The following is a 21,329-nucleotide window of genomic DNA, read 5'->3' on the forward strand; positions in this document are numbered from 1 at the left end:
TAGGCCTGTATCATTCACCCATATCATAAACTTTAACATATGATGAAAGATTCAATACAGACATGTACGAAATGAAATTAAAAAAACGATTACTGTGCTAAGTTTCATAGTTCATTGTTTAAGTTTTGATGCGTCTCCTTTGTTTTAGTTCTGTCATTGATTCCTTTTACTTACAGGAGCGACGCTTCTCCAACGCGAAAAGATTAATTTTGTTTGGTGACGTCAGCTTTGACGTCATCCTGGATTATTTGGATAGCGACCACGACGGACAGGTATCAAAAGAGAATTTCTTTGTTTAGTTATAAGGGGGGGGGGGGGTTACAAGAGAATTTCTTTTAGTTGTCCTGGGAAAATTTCTTTGTTTAGTTGTCCCGGGGTGGGGGGGGGGGATTACAAGAGAATTTTTGTCCCGGGGAGGGGGTACAAGAGTGAATTTCATTGTTTAGTTGTCCGGGGGGGGGGGGGGGGTTACAAGAGAGTTGTTCCGGGGAGAATTTCTTTTTCCGAGAGAATGGAGTGTCGTATGTAGAGAGAATGGAGTGTCGTGTGTAGAGAGAATGGAGTGTCGTGTGTAGAGAGAATGGAGTGTCGTGTGTAGAGAGAATGGAGTAGCGTGTATAAAGAGAATGGAGTGTCGTGTGTAGAGAATGGAGTATGAAGAGAAAACTGTGTTTTCCTGTAACTGGAGAGAACGATTCCCCGGCTGGTTGCTTAAAGCTAGCCCTGAATTCTGGACACGAGTATCCCATGATGCAAGTTGCGCTCTAGGGAGGATCACATATAAACTCTGTCACTTCACTCTGTTAGAGGGTGGGGGGGTGGGGGGTGGGGGCAATTACAGGGGGCTACTCGAAGGGGAAATAGATTTCGCCGTATAGAACTGCCCATTTTTTGCCTAGCTTTAAACAAGCAGCAACAGAGATGTTATTGAGGGTCCAAATGCGTTGATCGTTTTGTTTGGTTCAGCTGAGAGTATAGCAATTACAGCTCTTTCTTTTTAATGTTGTCTGTTTATATCAGTGAAATTGATTTTCTTTCATTTTTGTTTTGTGTATATTTCAGTGAGATTGATTCTCTTAGATTTTTGTTTTGTGTATGTATCACTATCAGTGAGATTGATTTTCTTTGAATTTATTTTTGTGTATGTATCACTATCAGTGAGATTGATTTTCTTTGAATTTTTTTTTTGTGTATGTATCACTATCAGTGAGATTGATTTTCTTTGAATTTATTTTTGTGTATGTATCACTATCAGTGAGATTGATTTTCTTTGAATTTTGTTTTGTGTATGTATCACTATCAGTGAGATTGATTTTCTTTGAATTTATTTTTGTGTATGTATCACTATCAGTGAGATTGATTTTCTTTGAATTTTGTTTTGTGTATGTATCACTATCAGTGAGATTGATTCTCTTAGATTTTTGTTTTGTGCAGTAGCGTAGCGAGGGGGGGGGGGGCGGGGGGGGGGGGGCTTATGTCCCCGGGCGCCGAGCTTAGGGGGCGCCAAAATGGGTTGGAAAAATAAATTGAAAGGTTGAGGGGGGTGCAAATTGAAAGTTTGAGGGGAGTGCAAATCAAAATCTCGAGGGGGGGTGCAAATCGAAAGTTTGAGGGGGGGGGGGGGGGGGGGGTGCAAATCGAAATCTCGAGGGGGGTGCAAATCGAAAAGTTTGTCCCCGGGCGCCGGGAAGGGTCGCTACGCCTCTGGTTTTGTGTATGTATCACTATCAGTGAGATTGATTCTCTTTCATTTTTGTTTTGTGTATGTATCAGGTACATCAAATCACATTTGTTTTGTCCTGTGTATAGATCATTAACAATAAACCACATTTGTTTTGTTCTGTGTGTAGATCATTAACAATAAACCACACTAGGTTGTTTTGTCCTGTGTATAGATCATTAACAATAAACCACATTAGGTTCTGTTGTCCTGTAGATAAGCTACAATGAGTTGCTCAACTTTATGGAAGACACTGGTATCAGCATGCAAAACCGTTTCCTTGGTTACCAGAGGCGTCAAATCAAAAATTTGCCATCGTTCTTAGATACACTCCAGGCAACGCTTCTGACAAACGTGAAGAGGGTGTATGTGGAGGTGAGTTAATACTTTAGCTCAGGTGAGGTTATGTCTTAAATCAGGTTAAGTTATACCTCAGCTCAGGTGAGGTGATACCTTAGCTCAGGTTGTTATATCTCAGCTCAGGTGAGGTGATACCTTAGCTCAGGTTAAGTTATATCTCAGCTCAGGTGAGGTGATACCTTAGCTCGGGTTAAGTTATATCTCAGCTCAGGTGAGGTGATACCTTAGCTCAGGTTAAGTTATATCTCAGCCCAGGTGAGGTTATACCTTAGCTCAGGTAAGAGGAATGTGAGTTTATAGTATTTATACTAGCTCAGCTGAAGGTGGATTTATACGTAGGCTTACTATTTACACCAGGTAATTAAAAAAATAATGTTGAGTTTCTGACTCAAATGGCCTACCTCAAATTCTCTTTTAACTTTGACTTCACGATATCTAACTGCCCACATTTGAATGGGATGTGGGGGAATTTGTTCCAACTGACTGTCCTATAAACACGCTTTAGCCCTTGACACCATCACGTCTTAAGGTGGTCTGTTGACCCCATTAAATCTTGCACGGCTACAACTTCTGCTTTAGACCCCATCAAATCTTGCACAGCTCGAGCTATTGACCCATCAAATCTTGCACTACCCTAGCTATTGACCCATCAAATCTTGCAATGGTCTAGCTATTGACCCATCAAATCTTGCACAGCTCGAGCTATTGACCCATCAAATCTTGCACTACCCTAGCTATTGACCCATCAAATCTTGCACTGGTCTAGCTATTGACCCATCAAATCTTGCACTGGTCTAGCTATTGACCTATTAAATCTTGCACTGGTCTAGCTTTTGACCACATCAAAAATCTTGCACTGGTCTAGCTTTTGACCACATCAAAAATCTTGCACTGGTCTAGCTATTGACCTATTAAATCTTGCACTGGTCTAGCTTTTGACCACATCAAAAATCTTGCACTGGTCTAGCTATTGACCCATCAAATCTTGCATTGGTCTAGCTCTTGACCCATCAAATCTTGCACTGGTCTAGCTATTGACCCATCAAATCTTGCACTGGTCTAGCTAATGACCACATCAAATCTTGCACTGGTCTAGCTCTCGACCCATCAAATCTTGCACCGCTACAGCTTGTCCTGTTGACCGTATACGTTAGACAGCCTCTAGTTTCACCGGACTCTGGAATTATCTCCAAATTGTAACCGCAGGACATATATCTTTAATATCTCGTCCCCGTGTGACACCCCCACCCTCTCGCCTCGACCCCTGGGGCATATGCCCATCTAACGGCACTCCTACTACTCATTCAGACAGAGCTACTATCGATCCTATCCTACGTATTCATCAAAAATCGTGGTTTTTCTGTTTTTCCACATAATTACTCATTTACTGATGTAGATACAATCGCGCTTGTCTGACTGATACTTGGAGTGTGTTAATGTGTTTCATTTCGGTGCTTGGCTGTGCTTTGGCGCAGACTGACACAAGAACATATAGACGTCCTCAGGCATGAATATCTCTTGTTCACTTGTGTGGTTGTTGATGAGTCAAAGTTTCCTTTGTATCTAGTACCTACATCAAACAGTTTGGGTCTAACGGGTAGAGGAAAAACATACAAATATACTCCACAGATAGATGGAAATGGTTAGACCTGATCAGGTCAAATGATAAGTTTAAGATTAAATGATTTAGAATTCAATTTAGATTTAGATTAAGACAACCCTATTTTTTTGTGAAATAAATGTGCCAAGACGAACATCATTAGTTTTTTTTAATTACAGTATATATATATATATATATATATATATATATATATATATATATATATATATATATATTATTTAGTGAATGTAACCAAAGTTGTAGCAATGCCCTAATGTCGTGAAGTTTATTTAGCGAATGTAACCAAGGTCAAGGCTGTAACCATGCCCTAATGTCGTGTGTTCTATTTCCCCTGAAGGAACGAGATTTAAAGCGGACGGTGGGTATCAATACAGGTCATGTGGGCACATCAGACTTTGTTCTCGAACAAGATGATATCGATTTTTTGATTGAACGGGGCAGGCGATCTTTAGAGGCCTTCTTGAAATACTACGTGGCCAGCAATCACTTAAAAAAGAGAAGGCAGAGATTTCCCGGGGAGGGGAGGAAAAACTCCCAGGCATCCTTGTTGTCCACAGGATCTGCTCCTAGTCTGGACAGCGTGGAGACCCGCTCGGTGCCAGAGTCTGAGGCATCGGCACCCGTGCAAGGGCATGGCAAGAAGTCCATCCTGACCAACAAATCGGTGGTCATTTCTGATGTGGTCAACTACATCGGGCACAGCAATAGCCAGGGAGATATTAGTGAAGAGTCTAACCTTTCCAATAGTGAAACGTCGACCCTTTTAGACAGTGAGACTCCTAACCCTTTGATTAGTGAACAGTTGAATTTCTCCAATGATGATCGGTCTCACCTTTTAAAAAGTGAACATTCGAATACATCTAAAGGTGAAGAAATTGAACTCGCAACAAATTCTACTGGTACTTAAAAGGGTTGCTGTTGTTTCTTAGCACATATAATTATTTGTATTATAAAATTTATACATGAAAATATATTAAAAGATTTATTTAAAACACATGTATTTTTGTTGTTTTTTTTTTTGTTGCAATAAAGCCACATCTCGTGTATGGTATCTAGCATCTATCGTCTGGCATATATTGAGGCTTAGGTACTCTGTTATCATGTTTTATGATCTTCATATTTAAAATAACTCTAGGTCTACTTGTGACTCTGACTCCACCAGTGACTCTAGATCTGCCGGGATTGTGTGCTAGTGACTCCACTAGTGACTAGACTTGTGTTGTGTGACTCCAATAGTGACTCTTGTCTACCTATGGCTCTTCTAGTGATTGGTTTTGTACCAGTGACTCATGTGTACCTGTGACTCATTGTACCAGTGACTTATGCGTACCAGTGACTCATGTGAACCAGTGACGCATGTGTACCCGTGAGTCATTGTACCAGTGACAGTCTAGACAGAGAATCAGATACCTCGAACCAAGAAGCTTCTATGTTTTATGTTTTCCTGCCGGCTATTTCCAGTTGCTATGTTTGGGATATAGTGGCAAATATCCAGGCTACACAGAAAATATATTAAATAATTTTATTTAAAATGTTTGAGCACAAAATACTTGAACGAATCTAACGATGAAAATGTTTTTCATTCAGAGGAAAATTAGTTTAAATATATAAATAAGAAAAGTATTTATGAAAGTGCAAACATTTAATTGCTAAAGAGAATTATCACATTTCGTAAAACATTATTCATTTGGTGATAATACTGAATTTCTTAAGATACAAGATACAAATGAATTTTGCGAATCCCTAATGTCACTACCATACACAATCCTTTACATCTGAGCAGTCTAAAATAGACAACTTTAACACACAAATACGACAACACGTAAAAATTGTCCATACAGACATTTATGAGGGGTCAAACATTGACATAATGACACATAGCTACATCTACATTTCATCAAACTTGTTGTATATAGCCGTAATGCCCCCCCCCCCCTATATTCTTTAAGCTCTCCATACAACCCACTCCAAGGTCTTAACAACCACCTCACCACTTCTATACCTTCACTCCCCCCCCCCATACAACTAGAGTTCATTATCAAACGTTCCCTAGACGCCAAGTATTAACGCCCCCCCCCCCAATACAACTAGAGCTCATCATCAAACTTGTTGTCCGTAGACGCCAAGTCCATGGTCTTAACCCCCCCCCCCCACCCAATACAACTAGAGCTCATCATCAAACTTGTTGTCCGTAGACGCCAAGTCCATGGTCTTGACGTCCCCCCCCCCCCCCAATACAACTAGAGTTCATCATCAAACTTGTTGTCCATGGTCCTAACGCCCCCCCCCCCATACAACTAGAGCTCATCATCAAACTTGTTGTCCGTAGACGCCAATTCCATGGTCTTGACGTCCCCTCCCCACCCAATACAACTAGAGCTCATCATCAAACTTGTTGTCCATGGTCCTAACGCCCCCCCCCCCCCCCCAATACAACTAGAGCTCATCATCAAACTTGTTGTCTGTAGACGCCAAGTCCATGGTCTTGACGTCCTGCCTGTACTCCTTCATCTCAGCGGCCGTGCAGAAGGTCTCACACATGGTCTCTGAGAGCTGCCTGTCGCCCCTGGTCTTGTACATGTCGTAGATGGTCACCTCGTCCAGCAACCCCACAACTTCCTGGCAGATTCCCTGCATCCTGGGGGTCAAAGTTCACCAGGGTTCAACCAGGGGTTAACCACAATTTAACAATAGAACAATAAAGCAAAAAGTCAGTTACGATACATTTATAAGAATTTAAATTTCATCTAAAAATCAAAATCTTAGAATGTAGAATAGAAAAAAATCAAAATTATTCTATAGTTAGCGTCGCAAAAATATTGAAAGTACATTTTTTAAATTAAAATTACAGGTGGGGTAGGGAAAAAAACAGTAATTAAAATGTTTTTATTTTTAAAAATGCATAATTGCTGCCAATTTTCAACGGTTGGAGAATATTTTTATAATGTTCATTAAATTTCTAATTAATAGCTATAAATATTGCTGTTACACTTTTAAACGATTTTTGTAGAGTGTAGGTTTTACGCAGTTGTGTCTCCTTAATGAGTTATCTGTTCGCACCGTGTGTAGGGTATGTGGCTTAATGCGTAAGAAAAGACGAGAAATACTGAGAGTATTAAAAAAAAAAGGTGACCTTTGAACCCAGCCAGGTCCTATGCCTGTCATTCCGTACTCGTAAAACGCCTTCAAGCCTTCTCCAGACAAGCGAGTTCTTCCGTCCAAGGTTTTGGCACCGTATCTGAAGAAGCAACATCCCAGTCTTAAGAAAAGGCACATTTTAATTGGATGAAAACTAATTACTGTTCCCATTTGTTCCCTACAAATCAAATGAAAATGCCCACAATTTTATTATGTGTATATTGATTAGATTTTCATTTCTTCAATAGCTGGGGCTCTCCGCCAGCGGCCAAAAATGGGATGCATACATTTAGGGCTGTCTCCATCTTAAGATGATTCAATTTACACCTTTTTTAGTCTCAAACCTCAGACTGCACGTGATTAGCAGGTGTTAGAGCTACCCGACCATCCTGGCAACTATCACCCCCCCCCCCCACCCCCCCCCCCCCACACACACACACATACTCCCCACCGCACACACACGCACACACACTCTATTTCTGGTCTCACATTAATAGGATTACTGGGCAGGGATAGCTTAGTAAAAACAGTGCTCACTTTCAGCTAACATAATTAAACACGTTACTGCACTAAATAACATGTCCCCACATTACTGCAGTAAACAAAATGTCCTCACATTACTGCAGTAAACAAAATGTCCTCACATTACTGCAGTAAACAAAATGTCCCCACATTACTGCAGTAAACAAAATGTCCCCACATTACTGCAGTAAACAACATGTCCCCCACATTACTGCAGTAAACAACATGTCCCACGTTACTGCAGTAAACAAAATGTCCCCACATTACTGCAGTAAACAAAATGTCCCCACGTTACTGCAGTAAACAAAATGTCCCCACATTACTGCAGTAAACAACGTCCCCACATTACTTCAGTAAAAAAAACATGTCCCCACGTTACTGCAGTAAAAAAAATGTCCCCACGTTACTGCAGTAAACAAAATGTCCCCACGTTACTGCAGTAAACAAAATGTCCCCACGTTACTGCAGTAAACAAAATGTCCCCACGTTACTGCAGTAAACAAAATGTCCCCACATTACTGCAGTAAACAACGTCCCCACATTACTGCAGTAAAAAAAACATGTCCCCACGTTACTGCAGTAAAAAAAAATGTCCCCACATTACTGCAGTAAACAAAATGTCCCCACGTTACTGCAGTAAACAAAATGTCCCCACGTTACTGCAGTAAACAAAATGTCCCCACATTACTGCCGTAAACAAAAAGTCCCCCACATTACTGCAGTAAACAACATGTCCCCACATTACTGCAGTAAACAACATGTCCCCACATTACTGCAGTAAAACAACATGTCCCCACATTACTGCAGTAAACAACATGTCCCCACGTTACTTCTTAAAGCCCTTGCTACACAGCCTGTCTGTGACGTCAAGTATTTGAGACTCCACTAAATCAGCTCCTTTCTTCGATCGTTTCTCCTCCTCTAAGCGAAAATGTTTCTGAAACTAACATAAAGCAGATATATATAAATATATATATATATATATATATATATATATATATATATATATATATATATATATATATATATATATATATATATATATATATATATATATATATATAACGCACAGAAACGATCTCTAACAGACATGATAATTCTACTCATACGACGTGAAACTGTTACAAAGTCTGACAACAAATAAGTTCTAACTGTCTAACTGTAAATTGACAAGCTATTTCCAATCAGTCTTCCGAACATATTTTGTAAACAAGTCCTAAGTAACTTTAAATCTATACTTAAAGGACTAACATCTTACCATAGGCTTACTGACCTAGAAGCGATCTGAAATAACCTAAATGGTTGGGCCACTTAAACGGGCCAATTTCTTTCATACTTGGTACGTGGCTCAAGATCCGATGACAATACAATGTGACAACAAATTTGACATGGATCCACGTATTAACCCTAACCCACCTGATAACCCTAGTGTATACGAACTTAGAATGAACCCTAACCCACCTGATAACCCTAGTGTATACGAACTTAGATTTAACCCTAACCCACCTGATAACCCTAGTGTATACGAACTTAGAATTAACCCTAACCCACCTGATAACCCTAGTGTATACGAACTTAGAATTAACCCTAACCCACCTGAAAACCCTAGTGTATACGAACTTAGATTTAACCCTAACCCACCTGATAACCCTAGTGTATACGAACTTAGAATTAACCTTAACCCACCTGAAAACCCTAGTGTATACGAACTTAGATTTAACCCTAACCCACCTGATAACCCTAGTGTATACGAACTTAGATTTAACCCTAACCCACCTGATAACCCTAGTGTATACGAACTTAGAATTAACCCTAACCCACCTGAAAACCCTAGTGTATACGAACTTAGATTTAACCCTAACCCACCTGATAACCCTAGTGTATACGAACTTAGATTTAACCCTAACCCACCTGATAACCCTAGTGTATACGAACTTAGATTGAACCCTAACCCACCTGATAACCCTAGTGTATACGAACTTAGAATTAACCCTAACCCACCTGATAACCCTAGTGTATACGAATTTAGAATTAACCCTAACCCACCTGAAAACCCTAGTGTATACGAATTTAGAATGAACCCTAACCCACCTGAAAACCCTAGTGTATACGAACTTAGAATGAACCCTAACCCACCTGAAAACCCTAGTGTATACGAATTTAGAATGAACCCTAACCCACCTGAAAACCCTAGTGTATACGAACTTAGAATGAACCCTAACCCACCTGAAAACCCTAGTGTATACGAACTTAGAATTAACCCTAACCCACCTGATAACCCTAGTGTATACGAACTTAGAATTAACCCTAACCCACCTGATAACCCTAGTGTATACGAACTTAGAATTAACCCTAACGCACCTGATAACCCTAGTGTATACGAACTTAGAATGAACCCTAACCCACCTGATTACCCTATTGTATATGAACTTAGAATTAACCCTAACCCACCTGATAACCCACGTGTATACGAACTTAGAATGAACCCTAACCCACCTGATAACCCTATTGTATATGAACTTAGAATTAACCCTAACCCACCTGATAACCCACGTGTGTACGAAGTATTAACCCTAACCCACCTGATAACCCTATTGTATACGAACTTAGAATGAACCCTAACCCACCTGTAAACCCTAGTGTATACGAACTTAGAATGAACCCTAACCCACCTGGTAACCCTAGTGTATACGAAGTATTAACCCTAACCCACCTGATAACCCTAGTGTATACGAACTTAGAGTTAACCGTAACCCACCTGATAACCCTAGTGTATACGAACTTAGTATTAACCCTAACCCACCTGATAACCCTAGTGTATACGAACTTAGTATTAACCCTAACCCACCTGATAACCCTAGTGTATACGAACTTAGAGTTAACCCTAACCCACCTGATAACCCTAGTGTATACGAACTTAGAGTTAACCCTAACCCACCTGATAACCCTAGTGTATACGAACTTAGAGTTAACCCTAACCCACCTGATAACCCTAGTGTATACGAACTTAGAATTAACCCTAACCCACCTGATAACCCTAGTGTATACGAACTTAGATTTAACCCTAACCCACCTGAAAACCCTAGTGTATACGAACTTAGAATGAACCCTAACCCACCTGATAACCCTAGTGTATACGAACTTAGAATGAACCCTAACCCACCTGATAACCCTAGTGTATACGAACTTAGAATGAACCCTAACCCACCTGAAAACCCTAGTGTATACGAACTTAGAATTAACCCTAACCCACCTGGTAACCCTAGTGTATACGAAGTATTAACCCTAACCCACCTGATAACCCTAGTGTATACGAACTTAGAATGAACCCTAACCCACCTGATAACCCTAGTGTATACGAACTTAGAGTTAACCCTAACCCACCTGATAGCCCACGTGTATACGAAGTGTTAACCCTAACCCACCTGATAACCCTAGTGTATACGAACTTAGAATTAACCCTAACCCACCTGATAACCCTAGTGTATACGAACTTAGAGTTAACCCTAACCCACCTGATAGCCCACGTGTATACGAAGTGTTAACCCTAACCCACCTGATAACCCTAGTGTATACGAACTTAGAATTAACCCTAACCCACCTGATAACCCTAGTGTATACGAACTTAGAATGAACCCTAACCCACCTGATAACCCTAGTGTATACGAACTTAGAATTAACCCTAACCCACCTGATAACCCTAGTGTATACGAACTTAGAATGAACCCTAACCCACCTGATAACCCTAGTGTATACGAACGTAGAATGAACCCTAACCCACCTGATAGCCTACGCCTATACAAGCCTCACATCTGAACTTTGGTGGCATGGTCCATGAGCCCTTGTCGGCCACGTCTATGTTGGGCGCCGAATAGAAATAGGAGGTTTTCTCCTTGTTGCCGATCAGCGATTCGATGTCAAAGTCTGGCATGTCTTGGGCCAAACTCCCAGTCACCATCAGCAACACAAAGCAAAGTCTTATGCACAATCTAAATACAAACAAAAGTCTTGTGCACAATCTAAATACAAACTAAAGTCTTATGCACAATGCAACTAAAAGCAAAGGTCATGAGCACAATATGGAGCCTGGATCCAAAAATAATTAAATAAAGCATAAAACAAAGTAAAATAAAAATTAAATCATTTAACTGGATCTAGAATCTTACTATAAAAACAAAGCTTTAGAGCTTCCTAATATTAATAAAAGCCATTGTAATAAATTGTGTACCCTAAACTTGTATTTAGTGACTAAATCCATTCGCCAAAGTTTAAAAAAGAACAAACCGCCATTTATTTCAGGTTTTAAAACTAAACGTTTAGATTAAATTTCAGATTCAAGACTTTTTCTTTCAAATTTGAAAATCAATACACTGAAAGGGGATGGGGGGAGGGAGGGGGGCAAGCATTGGGTGAGACACTGTCCCCGTGCCACGGTGTTGCCACGTCATAAATCACGTGACACTCCGGAAGTAGGGAAAATCTCATTTAATCTTACCGTAGAGAGGTTATTGAGTAAAACGTTTCTCCCCTTTGGCGCGGCGTTAACTCGTCATAAATCACGTGACATCCAGGGCGTTTGGGTGAAACCCCGTGCTGTCAGCCCCACATTGTGGTGGGTTAAAGCCCCACACAGTCCCACATTGTGGGGAGTTAAAACTCCGTGTTGTCAGCCCCACACAGACCCACATTGTGGGGAGTTAAAACTCCGTGTTGTCAGCCCCACACAGTCCCACACAGCGCCACACAGTCCCACACAACCCCACATTGTGTTGAGTTAAAGCCCCGTGTTGTCAGCCCCACACAGTCCCACACAGCGCCACACAGTCCCACACAACCCCACATTGTGTTGAGTTAAAGCCCCGTATTGTCAGCCCCACACAGTCCCACACAGCGCCACACAGTCCCACACAACCCCACATTGTGTTGAGTTAAAACTCCGTATTGTCAGCCCCACACAGCCCCACACATCACCACATAACCCCACACAGCCCAACATTGTGGGGAGTTAAAGCCCCGTTTGCCAGCCCACACAGCTCCACACGGTGATGTGTAAAGCCCAATATTCTATTCAGATATATTTTCTAGACTAAACTTTCTCAGGATTTTGGACATTGTGGAGCACCAGAACGGTATTAACGTTGAGACGACAGAAAGATTGTGATCTACATGGAACAACATAGAGCAATGTAAAACCACAGACATACTGTGATCTTCATGGAACAACATAGAGCAATGTAAAACCGCAGAATGAAATTGCACATCAGGTAGTAGCATAAACAAGTTTAAGACCACTGAAAGGTTTTGGAAATCATTGTCATCATTGAGAAACGTAAAACCACAGAATGATGTTTGACATCACGGAACATTACAGAAAAATCTAAACTGTTTATATGCTGGACATCGATGAATATCAGACAATCGGAGGGTAGTGTGAAACATAAAAACATCATCATTGTTAGTTTCTATACTAAAATAAAATTTTGGAAGGAACAGACTGACCGAAACATCAAGAAAACTGTGGCGTTGATCTCATATTACAACAACAACTTTTTGTCATTTAATTAACTTTTTTTTTATCCAAGTGCGATCAAGCAAATGTTAAAATCTTCTACTATTTCCAGAGGCAATCATTTTGAAGTTTTCTTATAGTTGTAATTAACGTTTAAATTTAGTTCGGTTGAACGAGCCTTTAAAAAACTTCAAGTGGACGGAGTTTAAAGAAAACAGACATTGGACGGGGATTATAGAAACCACTCGGTGGGTGGGGCTTATAAATAGTGGGCAGGGCTTAAAGAAAACTTACAGTAGGTGGGGGCTTAAAATAAAGGATAACTTCACTGGGTGTGGCTTATTTTTTTTTAATAGTTGGTGGGGCTTAAGAAAACATAGAGCGGGTGGGGGCTTAAACTAAAGAAAACATATAGTAGATGGGGCTTAAAAAACATACAGTGTGGGTGGGAGTAAGAAAATATACATTAGGTGGAGCTTAAGAAAAAATGCATTGGGTGGAGCTTAAGAAAATATGCAATGGGTGGAGTTTAAGAAAATATACACTGGGTGGGACGTAAATAAAGCATATACTAGATGAGGCTTAAGACAACATACATTAGGTGGAGGGGGTAGACGTAAAAAAAACACAGTGGGGGGGGGGGGGAGCATAAAGAAAACATACAATTTGTGGCTTTAAAGGACACAGGTTTTAAGGTCTACTTTTCAACCCCAGCCCCAAACGTGTCTGTCCCGCCCCCAGTGTGTCACCAATCGAATCAACTTCGTTTTTTTGTGGGGGGGCATAAATTTACTTTTGTCATCGGTCAGTGTGTCTGTCTACTGCCTCCAGCAATAACCTAATGGAATAATGTGGGAATTTGCAACCAAGAAGGAAGAAAAGCTGAGGGTAGCGTCTTCACTTTGGGGGGGGGGGGGGGGGGAGGCCAACACCCAGGCCGACAGGCACATGGAGAAATATAACCAACAGCAACACAATCTCAAGGGCAAGAAAAAAAAGGAAAGTAACACCAGTGTAATAGGGTAAAAGAGGTGAAATTTGAGATCACCAGTGGAGCAGAGGAGAATAACACGATCAAGTAGGGGGAGGTGGTGGAAGATTGCTAGGATAAATAAAGGAAGATTCTGGTAAATATAAAGGAAGATACTAGAAACGTGAGGAATAAGATGGAAATTGTGAGAAGCAGCAAAAAGTATCACGATCAGAAAAATCGGAAATGCGAATGGTAACAAGAGCATCAAGGGAAACTACTAAGAATAACACGAGCATTAAGGGAAGCAACAAAGAATGTCCATCAAGGGAAGGAACTAAGAATGTCCATCAGGGGAAGCAACTCAGAATAACATGCCCATTATATAAGCAGCTAAGAATAACATGATCATAAGGGAAGCAGCTAAGAATAACTAGGTAATGAAGTGAAGCAACTAAAATAACAAGACCATCAATAGATGTCGCTAATAATAACACGAGCATTTGGGGAATCAGCTAATAATAACACGGACATCAAGGGAAACGGCTAATAATAACACGGGCATATAGGAAAGCAACTAAGAATCTCGCGAGCATTAAAGGAAACAGCTAAGACAGCCATCAAGGGAAGCAAGTTAAAATAACACGGCCATCAGGGGAAGCAACTTGGAACAACACGTCCCGCTTTGACCGGCTTCCCCAGCCTAAACCGCCGCTATCAACGCCGCGAGCCCCGCTGATCGAGATTTCCTCAGGTGTGAGCTTCGGCTGTCTCTAGAGACATGCCGGTGCCAGCCGCAATAATTGTCTGCCCATAACACTGCTCGCGTCGATTCTGTTAACTTTATGCATTTATTCCTTGTCTGGCAGCTTCCAGAAATGATGACACATGTTTACATACATGATCGCATATTAGCAAGTAATTTAAGGGTGTTGGCGGGCGAGCTAGAGGACTTTAAAGAATTAAATATTTGTGATATGTAGGCGTTAGGGGAGGCCGATCGGGTCTATGTGACTAGGGGAATTGTTACAGATGGAAATTGTAAGCTGTGGGGATGTTAACGATGGAAATTGTAACGGGTGGGAATTGTTAAGGATGGGAATTGTTACAGATGGGGAAAGTTAACTATGGAAATTGCTAACTATGAGAATGTAATGGATGGGAATTTTTGACTAGGATTAGTATTTTCAAAGATGGAATCTGTCATTTTGAAAATATTAGAGTGCCGATGTTGACGTCATTAATATTTCTTATTAACATTAGAATTTAACATTGTATTCACAATGCAATTAACCATGCAAGTAGTGGATGCATTAAAGATGCATCAACTGAGCCCTTTATTAAAACATGTATAACACGTTAAGAGGTCGATTCTCGTTCTAATCGATTAGCCGTACCCTGATATTCTAAGTTATCGTAATTCGTGTAAGGCTAGGAATATGATGTGTGAAACGATTATCGTTGTTAAAAATATTTCTATTTGAATATGCAGGTAAGCCTTTCATATAGACTACTCGGTTTAAAAGAAAACTGTCCTAAGTTCGAACGATCAAATTTCTGATTTAGAAATCTGATATCGTGTTATTTAAATTACAGATACTATAACCTCTAGTCAACCTTCTATGATTAGGGTAGGGTTATTATTTTTGGGTAGATATCTGGTACAGTTATCCGTGATACTAACTCTATACTTTGAGTCTGGAACTAACCCATGAAAGCTCGGTATAATTTGATTAACTTGTTACACAATTATATATCAAAAGTCAGGATGGGCGGTGAAAAAAATCAAAGTAGGATCGTTATAGGCGAGACAGCGCTACCTATACGAATGTGTGGATATGGGTAATCGATAGAGATATTTTTTAAAGATAAGTCAGTCGCACAATTCGGCCGATTCGAAGAATCCATTGGCTGATTCACTCAGGAATTATTATTCCCCCCTAACCCGCGTCCTAACCCTTAATCCTAACAAAAATATTTTCTCGAAATAGTGTAGACTCGCTATATTAAAGTCTTGACTTAGCTGATACATTCTACTCCTACTGAATAATTAACACAAGAATCGTGCAGTGCATAGACTACAGAGGTTCTTACCCCAATACAAACACTGCTGTTAATACCTCTAACTTTGGCAGGAAAAACACTGAAATATTGGTATGTATTTCTTTATTTATTACTTTAATTATTCATTTATTACCTCCAAAGAAAGCGTTATTGTGTTACAATATAGCGGGAGTGATCTCACCTAAACTTTCTCGAATGTTCTTATATAACACTACGGGAGATGGCAACTAGGGATATAGACATGATGTTTAATCAGTATTTACACACTTAAACTTTTTAAAATAGAATAGAATCTCGTAGGAAAAAAATAATTGCGCACCAACTGAACTGCAGAGTAATCGGAAATGGTATATAAAGTACTACTTCCGGTCACCGGAAATTATTCAAAATTTGAAATAAAACAGGGTATTAGATATTTCACCTATATGTAAACTATCGTCTATCTGAAACAGTACTCAAGTTATAGGCATTTGAAAAACCAATAGTGGAGTAAGTTCCACTTCCGGTTACCGAAAATGGGTGAAAAGTTGATACAGAACTACAAATTTGATATAATAATCGTATGTGAAATTTCATCAACCTAGATGTAACGGTACTCAAGTTATCGCCACACTCACATTCACACATCCACACATCCACACAGACAGACAGAGAGAGAGAGAGAGAGAGAGAGAGAGAGAGAGAGAGAGAGAGAGAGAGAGAGATAAGGACAAAATTGCGAAACTATGTTGTTCCGACTCAGGGATATGTAAAACGTCGAGATTTGTGAAAATCTCGATTTCGATTTTTGCACGATTAGAATAAAAATTGACGATAAACATATCCTCAAGACTCTAGAACCGCTCTGTCATGCCTTAGCTGGAACCTTACAAACACCAGCCTAACTGTGAAATCATTGACTTGGCCTTTAAACCTTAGTCCTGACCTTAACCCCAACTCAATTCCTATCTTCATATTGACCCCAGCACTGAACCTAGCCTATCCCTCACCCATACAATAGCAGCAGGAAAACACGTCAGTTAGTAGAGATCTAGAATCTAGATCTAGGATAAATGCCCTGCCAGCAAACACAAAATCCACTTTAATCCAGATTATTTAATCCATGTCTAATTAGAATGAAATCTAATTAATATATCTAGTTAATGTGACACGTACGACTTTTTATAGGAACCCTGGTGGAAGGCGATATAACGGGCGCCCAAGACAGACCTGGAGTCTTCTTGAAGAACTGAAGACAGCAGGGATGTCTTGGGAGATTGTAAAATCAACAACCGGGGACCGGACAAAATGGAAGCCGGAAAGTTATGGTTGAGGCCCTTTGCTCCACAAGAAGTAAAGAGGATTCATCATTAAGTCTAATCAATGTGTCTAGACTAGTTCATGTCTCCCCGCTACTTTTGTTGCAAGACTAAAAGAATATAAAATATTAGCATTACATACATCTAAAATATGGTATAAGTTTTACTTACATTTCAACCATTATGAAATGCAGACAAGTTTCTATAACAGATAACGCAGAAATAGATCTATGTTGCCCCGAAAATTGTGACGTCGAAAGTGGCTAAAAATTGATGACGCAATAATTATAAGTGGAAAAAAATGTGGCGGTCCTTATAGGTCTACATGCAGAATAAATAATTAAAAGAAATAGATCTATTGTGTTACAGCGATTAAGGTAGTTTTCGGAACTAAAAATATAATTTAGCTTTAAAAATAGTAACGGATTCGGTGAATTCAAGAATATAATTTGGATCAGAAACTAAAATGCTGTGAATCATAACGTTATAGATTATATACCTTTTTAAACTGACAGACTTCCTCATTTATCGCAAGAAATTTCAACGCAGATTCTGTTGTCAGCTCTATGTGTTAGCTTGTCTATAGATCACGCAAATAATTAGTAGTCTACAGTTAGAGATTCAGTGTTTTTTTTTCAGACTTTTTTTTCTCCGCAGCGGGGGGGGGGGGGGGGGGGGGGTATACACATTTTCCGGTGGGGGGGGGGGGGCAGACACTGATAAAAGTACATATTTTCTTTCTTAATTCCATTCCGTATTTTTTTTTGGAGGGGGGGGGGCTGCAGACTTTCTTCGGGACCCACCTACAACTCTGGTCTATGCTCCATCTACAGTTCTGGTCTATGCTCCACCTACAGCTCTGGTCTATGCTCCATCTACAGTTCTGGTCTATGCTCCACCTACAGCTCTGGTCTATGCTCCACCTACAGCTCTGGTCTATGCTCCACCTACAGCTCTGGTCTATGCTCCACCTACAGCTCTGGTCTATGCTCCACCTACAGCTCTGGTCTATGCTCCACCTACAGCTCTGGTCTATGCTCCACCTACAGCTCTGGTCTATGCTCCACCTACAGCTCTGGTCTATGATTCACCTACAGCTCTGCTCCACCTACAGTTCTGGTCTATGCTCCACCTACAGCTCTACTCCACCTACAGTTCTGGTCTATGCTCCACCTACAGCTCTGGTCTATGCTCCACCTACAGCTATGGTCTATGCTCCACCTACAGCTCTACTCCACCTACAGTTCTGGTCTATGCTCCACCTACAGCTCTACTCCACCTACAGCTCTGGTCTATGCTCCACCTACAGCTCTGGTCTATGCTCCACCTACAGCTCTTGTCTATGCTCCACCTACAGCTCTGGTCTATGCTCCACCTACAGCTCTGGTCTATGCTCCACCTACAGCTCTACACCACCTACAGCTCTGGTCTATGCTCCACCTACAGCTCTGGTCTATGCTCCACCTACAGCTCTGGTCTATGCCCCACCTACAGCTCTGCTCCACCTACAGCTCTGGTCTATGCTCCACCTACAGCTCTGCTCCACCTACAGCTCTGGTCTATGCTCCACCTACAGCTCTGGTCTATACTCCACCTACAGCTCTGGTCTATGCTCCACCTACAGCTCTGGTCTATGCTCCACCTACAGCTCTACTCCACCTACAGTTCTGGTCTATGCTCCACCTACAGCTCTGGTCTATGCTCCATCTACAGCTCTGGTCTATGCTCCACCTACAGCTCTGGTCTATGCTCCACCTACAGCTCTGGTCTATGCTCCACCTACAGCTCTGCTCCACCTACAGCTCTGGTCTATGCTCCACCTACAGCTCTGGTCTATGCTCCACCTACAGCTCTGCTCCACCTACAGCTCTTGTCTATGCTCCACCTACAGCTCTGGTCTATGCTCCACCTACAGCTCTGCTCCACCTACAGCTCTGGTCTATGCTCCACCTACAGCTCTGCTCCACCTACAGCTCTGGTCTATGCTCCACCTACAGCTCTGCTCCACCCACAGCTCTGGTCTCTGCTCCACCTACAGCTCTGGTCTATGCTCCACCTACAGCTCTGCTCCACCTACAGCTCTGATCTATGCTCCACCTACAGCTCTGGTCTATGCTCCACCTACAGCTCTGGTCTATGCTCCACCTACAGCTCTGGTCTATGCTCCACCTACAGCTCTGGTCTATGCTCCACCTACAGCTCTGCTCCACCTACAGCTCTGGTCTATGCTCCACCTACAGCTCTGCCCCACCTACAGCTCTGCTCCACCTACAGCTCTGGTCTATGCTCCACCTACAGCTCTGCTCCACCTACAGTTGGTCTATGCTCCACCTACAGCTCTGGTCTATGCTCCACCTACAGCTCTGGTCTATGCTCCACCTACAGCTCTGCTCCACCTACAGCTCTGGTCTATGCTCCACCTACAGCTCTGCCCCACCTACAGCTCTGCTCCACCTACAGCTCTGGTCTATGCTCCACCTACAGCTCTGCTCCACCTACAGCTCTGGTCTATGCTCCACCTACAGCTCTGGTCTATGCTCCACCTACAGCTCTGGTCTATGCTCCACCTACAAGTCTGGTCTATGCTCCACCTACAGCTCTGCTCCACCTACAGCTCTGGTCTATGCTCCACCTACAGCTCTGGTCTATGCTTCACCTACAGCTCTGGTCTATGCTCCACCTACAGCTCGGGTCTATGCTCCACCTACAGCTCTGGTCTATGCTCCACCTACAACTCTGGTCTATGCTCCACCTACAACTCTGGTCTATGCTCCACCTACAACTCTTGTCTATGCTCCACCTACAGCTCGGGTCTATGCTCCACCTACAGTTCTGGTCTATGCTCCACCTACAGCTCTGGTCTATGCTCCACCTACAGCTCTGGTCTATGCTTCACCTACAGCTCTGCTCCACCTACAGCTCTGGTCTATGCTCAACCTACAGCTCTGGTCTATGCTCCACCTACAGCTCTGCTCCACCTACAGCTCTGGTCTATGCTCCACCTACAGCTCTGGTCTATGCTCCACCTACAGCTCTGGTCTATGCTCCACCTACAGCTGTGCTCCACCTACAGCTCTGGTCTATGCTCCACCTACAGCTCTGGTCTATGCTTCACCTACAACTCTGGTCTATGCTCCACCTACAGCTATGCTCCACCTACAGCTCTGGTCTATGCTCCACCTACAGCTCTGGTCTATGCTCCACCTACAGCTCTGCTCCACATACAACTCTGGTCTATGCTCCACCTACAGCTCTGGTCTATGCTCCACTTACAGCTCTGCTCCACATACAACTCTGGTCTATGCTCCACCTACAACTCTGGTCTATGCTCCACCTACAGCTCTGGTCTATGCTCCACCTACAGCTGTGCTCCACCTACAGCTCTGGTCTATGCTCCACCTACAGCTCTGCTCTTTGCTCCACCTACAGCTCTGGTCTATGCTCCACCTACAGCTCTGGTCTATGCTCCACCTACAGCTATGCTCCACCTACAGCTCTTGTCTATGCTCCACCTACAGCTCTGGTCTATGCTCCACCTACAGCTCTGCTCCACCTACAGCTCTGGTCTATGCTCCACCTACAGCTCTGCTCCACCTACAGCTCTGGTCTATGCTCCACCTACAGCTCTGCTCCACCCACAGCTCTGGTCTCTGCTCCACCTACAGCTCTGGTCTATGCTCCACCTACAGCTCTGCTCCACCTACAGCTCTGATCTATGCTCCACCTACAGCTCTGGTCTATGCTCCACCTACAGCTCTGGTCTATGCTCCACCTACAGCTCTGGTCTATGCTCCACCTACAGCTCTGGTCTATGCTCCACCTACAGCTCTGCTCCACCTACAGCTCTGGTCTATGCTCCACCTACAGCTCTGCCAAACCTACAGCTCTGCTCCACCTACAGCTCTGGTCTATGCTCCACCTACAGCTCTGCTCCACCTACAGTTGGTCTATGCTCCACCTACAGCTCTGGTCTATGCTCCACCTACAGCTCTGGTCTATGCTCCACCTACAGCTCTGCTCCACCTACAGCTCTGGTCTATGCTCCACCTACAGCTCTGCCCCACCTACAGCTCTGCTCCACCTACAGCTCTGGTCTATGCTCCACCTACAGCTCTGCTCCACCTACA

At 42.3% G+C, this 21,329-nt stretch overlaps 2 protein-coding genes across 2 annotated transcripts in view; one reads left to right on the forward strand and one right to left on the reverse strand.

The window, feature by feature from the left end:
* The window catches only part of LOC131943353 (uncharacterized), a 32,696-nt gene extending 28,041 nt beyond the window's left edge, over positions 1–4,655 (forward strand). Inside the window, exons 11-13 of the mRNA XM_059303428.1 lie at positions 177–272; positions 1,937–2,095; positions 4,039–4,655. Of these exons, the coding sequence (XP_059159411.1) occupies positions 177–272; positions 1,937–2,095; positions 4,039–4,608 (825 nt within the window). The 3' untranslated portion in view covers positions 4,609–4,655. The remainder of the gene's footprint in view (positions 1–176; positions 273–1,936; positions 2,096–4,038) is intronic.
* Positions 4,656–6,137: 1,482 nt separating this feature from the next.
* LOC131943322 (marginal zone B- and B1-cell-specific protein) lies at positions 6,138–17,421 on the reverse strand. Its single transcript, XM_059303361.1, has 5 exons — positions 17,374–17,421; positions 11,143–11,350; positions 8,192–8,304; positions 6,835–6,939; positions 6,138–6,339 (listed from the first exon to the last, which is right to left on the reverse strand). The coding sequence occupies exons 1-5, from the start codon at positions 17,382–17,384 to the stop codon at positions 6,138–6,140; spliced, it is 639 nt and encodes a 212-aa protein (XP_059159344.1). The 5' UTR covers positions 17,385–17,421.
* Between the last annotated feature and the right edge of the window lie 3,908 nt (positions 17,422–21,329).

The sequence above is a fragment of the Physella acuta genome, unplaced genomic scaffold (genome assembly GCF_028476545.2).
Source record: "Physella acuta isolate Inbredline_101_S28 unplaced genomic scaffold, ASM2847654v3 ptg000453l, whole genome shotgun sequence".
Lineage (NCBI taxonomy): Eukaryota > Metazoa > Mollusca > Gastropoda > Physidae > Physella > Physella acuta.